The 12,273-nt window shown below is 36.2% G+C and overlaps 1 protein-coding gene across 1 annotated transcript in view; it reads left to right on the forward strand.

Annotated features, from left to right (window-relative positions):
- The window catches only part of CNTN5 (contactin 5), a 1,322,079-nt gene that overhangs the window by 1,175,812 nt on the left and 133,994 nt on the right, over nt 1-12,273 (forward strand). Inside the window, exon 16 of the mRNA XM_038004871.2 lies at nt 10,789-10,909. Within this exon, the coding sequence (XP_037860799.2) occupies nt 10,789-10,909 (121 nt within the window). The remainder of the gene's footprint in view (nt 1-10,788; nt 10,910-12,273) is intronic.

Here is a 12,273-nt window from a genome sequence, read left to right on the forward strand (position 1 = left end):
GTTAAACCACTTGGCACCATCAGTCTTCTTCCTGAAAATCTCCTTACACAAGCCCAGAGTTCATCTATGATGAATAATGTGTTGCCCACATGACAGGTGACAATGTTGCCAAACTTTCTAACACTACATGGAAGGTCACCATTTCTTGAGCCATGAATACCAATGTCCTCACTGTCCTTCAGTCCCTAATCAACAGTCTCCCTGAGGCCCTTCCAGCTTTCACTAGTAGTGTCATCATGACCCTTCCAACCTTTGCACACCTAACCCCAAAGCCAATGTCAAGTGTTTTGGCTTTGGTTAACAGCAGTACCCCACTTATAGGTACCATATTATTTTATGGTTATTCTCTGCTGTACAAGTACTCCAAAACCTAGTGGTATAAAACTACAACCATTTTACTCTGCTGCTCTCCATTTTGTGGACAAGTAGATCAGTCAGATAACTGCAAGGATGGCTTCAGCCTTCAGCTGGGGTAGCCAAATGGCTGGAGATGGCTGGGCATGGGGGCTATAAGCCAGGAGTCTCAGTTCCAGATATTGGATAGATTCCCCATACCTTCTCCATGTTGATTCTGCCAAGTCTAGAATCCCCAGTGTAATTTTGTTACTCACAAGTGTAGCTGGGCTAGAATGGTTAAAATAACTGGAAATATCTGGCCTTCTCTCCTTATCTATGTAATCTCCAATCTAGCTAGCTTGGCCTTTTTCACAAGATGACAGCCTGAATGTAGTACAATTTTTCTTACATTCCCCAGAACAGATGTCCCTTGGGCTTAGAAAGAAGTTATAAGCCTTCTTATGATCCAGCCACAGGATTTTCAGTACCTACTTTTGCCACACGGCATTGGCATAAAACGTTACCAAGGCTAGTCTAGATTCAAGGAGTAGGAAATTAGAGTATACCTCCCAGTAAGTCAAATGGCAAAACATATGTGGACATTCTTAATCTACCACAGTGAACAAGTAGTTAAATCCTAGGCCTAACAGATTCTTTGTACAACACTGCATACAAGTAGTGTTGCCATAAAACACAGCAACTAATGCAGTGTAAAACAGACTGTGAATGATTCATTATGCAATAGTGTCATGTTCAGCCATAATAAAATAGAGTACATCTCACCATTGGTTCTTGAGATAAATTTTAAATATACCATAGTGCAATGCTTAGTCACAATGCTGGAAAGGGGAAAGAGTAAGTATTAGGAAAGAACAAGTATCAGCAAACAGAAATGAAGAGAAGCTGGGGATATTAAATGTAATTCATATGGAACATTGACGTTCGAATCCAATTATTGGCAGGTATTGTACTCTAGAGAGAGGTTGTAGATTATAGCGCAGGGGCAGAATCAATGCCCTGGAAGGAATAATAGGCAAAATAATATGCAAATTGGTCATTAATCAATGAGAGGAGGAAAGAAATGGAAATAGAATAATCAGGTAGAGCTCTTCTAGTTTTATGGGACTTAGTATCAGTCTCCCTCCCCTATGAGACCAGAGATCGAAGGTGGAAAATAAATTGCTTTTATCTATGAGAACAAACCACAAAGGAGGTACACAAACAAACTGGCATCATTCCATGCTAATTCTTAGAGTTCCATACAAAAAATCAATGAAACACAGAGCGGTCTACTACAGTCCCAAGACTTTGGATTTTTCACAATAGCAGGTCAATACTAATTTTAACTGATGAGTGAGATGGAGCTACTCATATTCTCTGTGGCTGGGCTCTGCTTATTTCAAGGAGGAGTTAGAAAACCTACAGGTAGGTATCTGAGTATTCTTCCACACAGCTAGGAAGAGACCAAATTTGTGTGAAGACAATGACTATTCAACAATGTAAAAATAGCAGCAGAATAAAATGTAATTTATCCTAGAAGCCAGTGTAACAGAATAATATTAATCTTAAAAGATAAATTGGAAATATGACAAAACAGTCTCTAAATTAGAAAAATCAATTTATCAGTAAAATATCAATTCATCTGAATTATGCACTTAGGAAGTAAAATTTGGCCAATTCTTTTTCCACTAAAGCTGTGTTATTATAAATTACACATGACTAACTGAGGACATGTCAGTTGTGGGTCACATATTGAACATTTTCTTAATACTAGATAAATGTCACAATAAAAGTAAATGATGGCATGAGCAAATGAATTAAATGGGTCTTGGGTGTTATCGGAAAGGTGATACTGACATTTCATAGGGCTATGCAGCATTTTATGCCTAGATGCAGTTGATGAAAAGCAGCCATAAAAGGATGAGCTTTTCAAATAATCCTATGGTTCATTGAAAAAATTTTTGATAATAGTTTTATGGCCATTACTACTCAATGAAGCCATTTTGTATTACTACACTTGCCAAATTTGAATTAAGTAGGGCTAGTGAATGAAATTACCTATAGGTTCAAGCAAAACAAGGATTGGTTTCCCAGATGGCACAGTAGAATAGAAGGAATACCTGATCAAAAATCAGATGCCCAAAGTTTTACTCCTGCCTCCACACTTAGCTTGCCCATGGACAAGTTACCTAAACTCTTCAGCCTCGTTTTCTCAACTGCTATGGACATTGGTTAGGCTACATAATTTATTTATCTTTCCACACTAAAATCACTTTTTTTTCTGCAGTGGCTTTTGGTACTATTACCTATTTTAACAAAACACATCGCTTATAGTTGGTTGTTACCTCTAACATTGTGTCATCAGTTTCTGAAAGCCATAATTTATCTTCTCTCTTTATCTTGTAGCATGTGTAGATCAAGTATGATTAAAAAAAAGATAGTATATTTTATGCCAGATCCTTTTAACACAGTGACTTTTATGCCAGTCACCGTGTTAAGAAGAATCTATTGGTTGGGTCACAGTACAGCCATGCTTGGTATGATAAAGAAGAACATAGTTGCAAAGGTGTCACATATTTGTGATTTTCTGTCTAGACAAAATGATATTCTACCAAGTCCTTGTTAAATAATTACATAATTGTGCATGTGCTATACGCGTCCATAAAATGTATAGCTACTGTAGAATGTTATAATTCTAGACCTTTCCTGGTGGTCATGTCATTACTGCTATTTACAGAGCACAAGCTAATACATAAATGTATAATTTTTTTCTGACTAGTTCTATCACCTTCGTGTAACTTCAATGAGAGTATTTTATGGAGCATTGGCCTAGTGAAAGATAGTAAGATTATTCTATTACTAAACAGTGGGATCATTCACTGCAAGCAAAAATGTTCACTGTCTGTCACGATTGCTAAAATCTTCTTACCTACCAGCACTGCCTCATTGAGTCAACCTATGGACCAGATGTTATTCAGCTTAGAAGATGTTATTACTGAGGAGATTCCAAGAGGAAGTTGATCCATCATACAAACACTAGAGAGGAATTTCTCATAACTTTAATGATGTGAGTTTAAATACCACTCCTGCCTAGAATTCTCTTAAACTGGTTTGCCATCATACTTACAAAACTGCCAATTTAAAAGTGAGGTTGAGAGTCCCGACATGGTCCCTTCTAGCTCTAGGAGTGTAAAGTTTAGAGGAGTCCCCACTTCCATTCTTTCAACTGCGATACTCTCCTCTTTCCTTTGTCATTAACAAACCAGTATAAAGTGAACAGGTTGAATCTAATGATATGCATCAGTGAGCTTTGTGTTTGCATTGGAGGTCCAAGAAAAAAGTAGAAAAAATATTTGGAGAAAATAACACATAAATATACCAATGCCTGGATAGGCTTAAACCAAACATTCATTATAAAATATAACATATATCACTGTAGTTTCTAACACAAGCCTTAAGAAGATGTATTCTATTTCTGTATTTACATATCAGCATACACTGAGAAAAAGACTTCAAGTCAATAAAGCATAAAAGAGAAAGTATAAACATTAAAGTGGGAAAGGATAAGTGTTTTATAATTTGCAAAGAGATGCATGCCAGCTCCTCGATATTTGTCTCAACAAGCAATGTTTCCTAGAATGGGCTAATGTTTCAGAAGACCGCAGATTATATCAATGTGTATTGGAGTGGTGAGCAGGACGACCTCATGGGCATGTAACCCATTGGGCTCCATATTGAGAAGGGTCTCATACTTGGTATGGTGCTTGACTGTTATCGTTTTGAAGTCTTAATTCTTAAACAAAGAATCCTGCATTTTCTTATGCACAGGGGCCCACAGATTATGTAGCCAGTCCTGGTGGTCTGTGAAACCTTTCTGAAAAAGATAAGACTTGAACAAGGTCTTAACATATGAGATATAATGTGTAGATTTTGGTGGATCACTGGGGAACTACTTGAAGGTTCAGAGACTACATTTTCCACCACAGTGAAAGACATGATAGGTTGAGTCTAGTTTCATATGCAAGATTAAGAAGGTGGATCATCTTGTAGGCAATAGGGAACCAGTGATGATTTTTGAGGTTGTGAATAAAATCAGTTTTAAAGAATTAACTTAGCAGTGGCATAGCAGATGGATAAGCATGAGAGATAGAGAGGTGATCATAAAGAGGATATAAAGACCTCATTTGAAAGCTACTATTAAAAACACAAGTTTAGGAGTCAGTGCTCATACAATGATTACTAAAACTATACAAGGCACACAAAAAGAGAAAATACTTTTCTCTGGACTCAGTCTGAGTATCGTGCTATCAAATAACAGATCCGTCTCTTCCCACATCTCTTCAAAGCTCAGATACAAGTATGAGGAAAGCTGGTCCACACTCCCTGCCAGTGTTTCTTCTGTTGAAGCTGGATTAGACAGGAAACTCCTTGAGTGCAGATTCTATGCCTGCATCCACATATCTTAGCACAGCAGAAATGAATACCTTTTGTAATTAGTAATATACTGAATACACAATAAAGGGAGATGAGTTAAACAGTCTCATAGACAGGTAACACAAACTTTTGCCAACAGATTGAATGGAACTACAAGTCAGCACAGGAAAACATGAGATTGATAAATTATGTGACCTTATCTATTTCAGCCCTCTCTTTAGCTTAGAAGCACTAGATTAATACAGAAATGCTACCAGCCCTTTTGCGTTACTCACTTGTGTTAATGTCAGATAAAGAACTTCCCATTTACCTTGCCACTAGGGAAAACAATTGTTTCTCCTCTTTAATCTATGTCAACAAGTAGAACTGTTTCTGCATGTTTCTTAGGACTTAAATTATTAGAATATGGATTGAAAATTAAATATCAAGATCCCAGTCTTGGGATGTTAGAGCCTTATTTACTCATTTTGAGTCTTCAATGTGTTGGCTACGTTTAATACTTCATTGTAATGCACATAATATATGTGTGTTATGAGATCTAATTTGTCAAATATTATTTTGTCAAATGTTATTTTGACTATTTTCTTCACTAGTAATGATTAATAGTTTTACTTCTGATAACACGCTCAATTATTTAAGCACATAAGGTAAATACCATCTACTTTCTAAAAACAATATTAAAACCCGTATCATCTTTAAACCCTATTCTGTGAGTAGTAAAGGAAAAACTATAAAAAAAAAAGAATGTCTGTGTATTATTTCCTTATCATACTAGGGTACTTTAAACAAATTATCAGCCAGGCGCGGTAGCTCACGCCTGTAATCCCAGCACTTTGGGAAGCCGAGGCGGGTGAATCACGAGGTCGGGAGATCGAGACCATACTGGCTAACATGGTGAAACCCCATCTCTACTAAACACACACACACACACACACACACACACACACACACACACACAAGTCAGGCATGGTGGCAGGCACCTATAGTCCCAGCTACTTGGGAGGCTGAGGTAGGAAATGGCATGAACCTGGGAGGCAGAGCTTGCAGTGAGCCGAGATCATGCCACTGCACTTCAGCCTGGGTGACAGAGCAAGACTCCATCTCAATTTAAAAAAAAAAAAAAAAAAAATCCTCTTAGAAAAAGAAATACTGTTGTTAGGAAAATATTTTACCTCTAAGGTTTTATGTCAATAAACATTAAACCTATATAAAAATCTCCGTTTCATGGCTGATACCCAGTTTTTTGTGCCAGATAAGATTTAGAAAACTAAATCTCATAGATTTGATATGCCATATTACTTTGCCTTACAGAGAAGAATGGTTGATGGATAGCTTTGTTGGGGGCTAGGGATGCTAGTGATGCCTTGTGATGAACCCCTTGAGAAACTTAAATAAACCCTAAATGAAAGAACAGAAACTGCCATACCCAGCAACCTTCTGAGTAGGTCATTCAGCACAAGTTCACTATTTACAAGAACACCACATTAAGTTACCTTGTTGATCAATTGGTTTCTTCCCCGTACATTCTTAGCTGCTCACTGTGCTTGCAGCATTCTGCTATCACCTTTGGGGAAAAAATGCTTTAAGAGTATTTATGCTTTTAAAGCACTTCCTACTAGTTCATGTATGTACATTGTTTCCTTTGATTTCCTCCCCCACCCACAAACACCAATATGTTATGAGAGAGACAGTGAAGGTGTTATTATCCCAATAAGGTGACTTAACCAGAGTCCCAGGGCCAGCAAGTTGCTAAACCAAGGCTGGAATTGAGGTCTTCTTTTTCTGTGTTTCATGCTTTTCTACAGTAAGAGAGAAAGAATGTGAGGAATATTATATCTAAAATAAAGCTAGGTATTTATCAAAAAGCTTACTCTAGCTATGAAAAATATTGATACCCAGTTTGCTAAGGGAGTTAATACCAATTTAAAAACCTTCCTCTTGGCTAAGAGTGCAATTATAGTGCCCTTCAACAGATACATTTTATCAGACACTTACTATATGCCAGACACACTGCTATGGGCTTTACTCACATTATCACACTGAAACTCTGAGAGAAGCTCTGAGCAATACAGTAATTTTCCCAAGGTGAATATCTAATAAGTGGTGGAGCAGGGATTCACACAATTCTGTGATACTAGAACCCATATATACTCTTGAGGTGTTTTTTCCACTGTCTTTCTCCATAGTCTTTTTCTATTTTCCTAACTTACTAGAGAGGAAAAGGGACAGGAGGGCCAGAGGTATTGTCAGCCACACACAGGAAAGGAAGCAAGCCTTCATGCAATCATCAGCTCGCTTCATGATCCTTGGCTGCACTAGTGCTAGCTCGGCTCTGGGAATGCCCAGCGTGGACCTTGGGGGAGATATTCACAAATGGCAAGTGATAGTTCAGAGACATGAGCAAAGTGACACTGGAGCATAAACAGGCGAAGCTAAGGAAGCCTAGAGAGAGAGAGTCAAGAAAAACTTCTAAGCTGTGTCTAAAAGAATCTTTCCAGGAAAAGAAAAAAGAAAGAGCACCTGCAACAGAACAAAAAAGCTATGCAAACAGGCTGTGGGAAGTATGCCTATGTCTAGGTAAGTGTGAGGTTGGTGTTGGAAAAAGACAGGATTAAGTTGCAGGAGGTAGAATCACACTCTAAAGAGCTATGTCAACATAAGTTTGGACTGTATTCTAAAGGCAACAAGAGCCAGCAGACACTTTGAACAGCAATGCTAAATTAGCTTTCATTATTTAGGAATATAATTGGCAGTCTTATGTTGGATGAGCAGGACACTTAGTCAAAATGAGAACTAAGAATTGGACTTGGGTGGAAAGACAGCATTTTCCTATTTTATTTCAGTCACTAATAAATGTCACAGTAATCTAGCAGTTGCTCTAACAAAACTATGTGACCAAGACATGTAAATAACACAGCCATGTTGCCGCTCTCACAGAGAGTGAACATACATCCTGTTTCTTAAAAAGCCTTCATTTATTTATTCATTCAACAAATATGTGTTAAGCTCCCACTACGTGGCAGGTACTATGCAAGGTTTCGGAGCACTGTGTTAAGCACTGGTTGTCTAAAAATTCATTCGAAGCAACAAGTAGCACCATTTGTTCATAAGGTCAATGAAAGCAGAACAGAAAAATGACAGAAAATAAAGCAAGTGTCAGAGAAAGCAAGAAAAGAGAGAGTAATTCCTAAGAGATAAAAAGTGAAAATGAGGTTTAAGTTTAAGAAAGCAAGCATCTGCTTTAAGTAACCATTTCATTAAAAGTGCACTAAATTGTGGAGGTTCTCTCTCAGGAACTGCATTCTGTGAGCTAAGATTTAGTATAATGGGCTCCCACATGAATTCCTCTCATTACTTCTCTTGAAAGATCAGTAAATCTACTGAAAGGGTAATTTAGGTTTAGTGTTCACAGTCCCATTCATTTTAACTTTTAATCTTTCCTGTTTAGGATGTTAAAAATATGATGCAGATATAATCTAAAAGAAGAATTGGGCCCAAAATGAGATGATTTTAACTCCTCAAATGGTCTTGATATGGATAGATATGCCACAGGCTGTAGACTTTTTGCTTCTGATAGTTGGTGATGGAGCTTGGCCAGTTTCTAGAGCACTGCACACTATTAATTGCAAGAACCAAGTAAAGGACAACATAGAAAAGATAATCTGTATCTCGCTCTCCTGAATTCCTTGGACATTCTTGTGATTTTAATGACATCTCTTCTTTATTTCATTAAACTTTTTTTCACTGTAATTCCATGGAAAGAAAGAGGTTTGAGAAATTTTGTCCAGGATATAAATAAATTATTTGGGAAGACAAAAGTCTGGAAAATGAGACTATCAGTTATTAATTACAGGAATGTGATTTTATGACATTTTTCAAAAATGTGAGCCTGAAAAATCACTTATAATCAGTACTTTTCTGCTGTTAAACTGCCACCAGTATGATTTGTGATATTAAAAAAACAAGCAAGCAAATAAAAAAAAAATGCAACCAAACAACATCAACAACAAAATGCACTATCTTTCTGACAGTGCTATTTCTAGGAAAAACAAAAAATTAAATCCTCCCTGATTTTCTGAGGCTTCACCTTAGATTTACCGTTAGACATAGAACCTATTCTGGGCCCATGGTGTTCACAGCAATTCCTGATTGTGTACCCCATTAAAAGACCTAAAAAATCCAGAGAGAAAGAAGCTAAAGTGGGCCCATCTTACCCACAGTGGCAAATATTAAAAAGCTTATTACTACAGTATGAAATTATATTGATTTGAAACTAAATTGTGGTTTATTAACATTTAGAGTTTGCTTTTATTTCCCAATTAAAAAAAAATCAAAGGTTTTAAAGTTGCTTTTTCTGATTTGAGAGAAAGTACTTAGTCTAGTGAAGAAGAGAAAATGAATTCAGTTAGGATTTAAAAGTAGTGATTTATCCCAAAGAAATTAGCAGTGTAGGACATTTACTGGACAAATATCACATTCCTTGAAATAATTCTTATGACATTTTAATGCATTCTCACTATGAAGCATTTCCTTGTAAATGTCTAAACCAGACCATGCCTTAACAATTATTTCATGAGAGAAAACTTCAGTACCTTCAGAAGTTCAGATTATAAGGCTAACAGGAAGGCAAAAAGCAAAACAAAACAGAAATTAAATAGCAGAAAGAAATGATCTAAAACATAGTATATAGTGTAGTGATTCACTGAAATAAATATTTATGATTTGAGTGATAAAAAGTTTACAATGACTTTGCACCCTTTCTATGAATGCTAAGAAGAAAAGAAAATTCAAAAGATATCTGGAAATTTGTCTAGTTTTTATGATTTTCATAAAACCCATTGGTCTATCTCAAAATAAAGGCAAACAACTGAATTCTTAAATAATTATCAAGATATTGCCTACTGAGAACAAACATCACTTTTTAAAGGTCTGTAATCTGGGATGCCTCTGTACGATTTTCATTACATAGTATTTCATGTGCTCAATTACTGTTAGAGAAAATTTTTGAGTTCTTTGATGATGTCATTTCAAGCAGCATGCATCTTATCTTATTCCAATCGTCGTTAGATTGCAAAATGGAAATTGAAGGGAATATTGGAGTTTTGCTATGTCATTATCTGAAAAATAAAAACCTCCTGATTTATTGTAAATATCAACCAGATCTTTACATGATCACGATAAAGGAAATCTTTCGTTCCCATAGAGTAAATTAAAGACAACATTAAGTAACCGAAGGTTTGTACTGGCCATTTTAAAGTATAGGAACATCACCTATCCCATGAACTAAAACATCTCAAAGATATCCTCCCCGGTACTCATTGATCTCCCTAACTGCAGGTTTTTCTTCAACTATGTTCTAATCGTCTTGCCCCCAACAAGAATCAGGTAATTGGAGCTTCCTTTGTGTTCTGTAACTGCGCTGATTAACAAAGATTCAGGCTGACTCTGCTCCCTGATGGTAGTGGTTATGGGAGGAATACATCTTTGTTAAGTAAAGACGCATGGCTTTGGTACCAGCAGTCTTTCAACTGAGCACTGACTCATTCTGTTGCCTACAGTGTTCTTAGGAAAAGAGCCATTCAATAAAGTCACATGAGATAATATTTTGATGGCTATCTTTTCATAATTCATTTCCCACAAGTTGCTGTTTCTTTCAATACGATTTTCTTGCCACAAAATACACCTGTCTCTGAATAGCAAAGCAACATTTCTGCTCAGTGATTATTTCTCCTACACTTTTAAAGATATGAGTTTGTGCATACGTAAATATTTTTAAATATCTTAGCTGCTAAATCATTATATGCAATATTAAATGTTCAACCCCTTTATTAGCAATTGTTAAAAACAAAACTTCTATGTGTTCCTTAAAAAAGGGCATGCTTGATTTCTGAATTGTTGTTAGATAAACTATAAGGCCAAAAATGGGTCCTTTTACTGAATATGCAAAGTTCCCCCTTAAACCACCTTGAACTAGGCAGATTTGCAACATTTTAAACTGGCACTTCATCCCTCTTTCAGCAAGCATCCTCTGCAGATTTAATGATCAGGAACATCCTTCTGATGCATGCTGGGAGATATGGCTGCAGGGTACAGACCACAGCAGACAGTGTGTCAGATGAGGCAGAACTTCTTGTTAGGGGTGAGTATGCTAATAGTGCAGTCTGAAGACATGATCACCATAAATTATCATACAAAGGAATTTAAATGCATGGACTTTGAGCACATCAGTACTGTGCATTTTACTTTCAATTTTACAATATATGTTATTTTTGCTTAACCTTTTGCCTTTGAAAAAATTACGTGGAAAACTGCTCCTTAGTAACAGACGAAAACCACCGAACTAACTTCAGAGTCCAAAACACCTTTAGTAGTAAGTTGTCACTAAGTGTTTAACTAACCTAATGCCAAGGAGATAATCTAAACAGTTGAGTTACTAAGTCACTTGGACTACAGAGATAAAATTTGTTTGTGTGCATATATGTTTTCCAAATGAAAAGCTAGTGGAAGCCCCAGGCATTTTTTTTCTTCCACTACTTCTAAGTTGGACTTCCAAAAACAGAAAAACTGCATGTATAAGATGGTGACATTTGCAATGGTTAAGTGACAAGGATTTTTTTTAAGTCTGAAAATGTCAACATACAACCTTCTGTGCAGAAATGACAGTTAAATGGTTTCCAATTATCAAACAGGACATCAAACTCTGCAATCCTAGGAAGCTACATTGTAAGCAAATGACTAGAGCACCCCTTTCCTTTAGCACAGTATTCCACAGTATGGGAAATAGAGATCATAGCATGCATTTCCTTCCTTCTTTCCTTCTTTCTTCCTTCCCTCTTTCTTTCCTTTCCTCCTTCCTTCGTTCCTTTTCTTTTAGCTTTTTTTGAAGTACAATATTTCCACATTTTCACCAATCATAAGCATACAAATGTATAACTTAATGAACAATGACAAAGTAAACACACCATATAACTATCATTCAATGTAAAAACTAGAACATTACCAGAATCCCACCAGGTGCCTCTTCATTTTTCATCTTATACAATTATATCTTGAGTAGTATGAGTATCGCATGCTTAGATCCCTTGTATGGTCTGTACAGATAAAAACATTATCTCTATAGCAAGAAATTATATTTTAGATTAACTGGTATTTTATTCATCTGAACTCTTTTACAATTTAAATATTAAAAATCTTAAACAGTAAACATAAGGCATAGAGTGAACTTCGTCATCTCTATGTTTTAGTTATATATATCACCAAATGTATACGGATTTTGGTAGTGCATTCATCATTGGTTCAAGTAAAATGTTTTTAAAGAAGTGTGTTATCTGGGTGATTGGTGGTTTGTTCATGTTTTGTGTGTTTCTGTTCAGAAGGCTACTTGATCTTTTCTTCAAATGTATACCTAGAATGTATATCTGTGTTACCTTATTATAAAACACCAACTTTTTAAAAGTATTCATCCTTTCAATACATTCTATTCCATTTAACTAAAAAGTTATC

Source organism: Chlorocebus sabaeus, chromosome 1 (assembly GCF_047675955.1).
Source record: "Chlorocebus sabaeus isolate Y175 chromosome 1, mChlSab1.0.hap1, whole genome shotgun sequence".
Classification (NCBI taxonomy): Eukaryota; Metazoa; Chordata; class Mammalia; order Primates; family Cercopithecidae; genus Chlorocebus; species Chlorocebus sabaeus.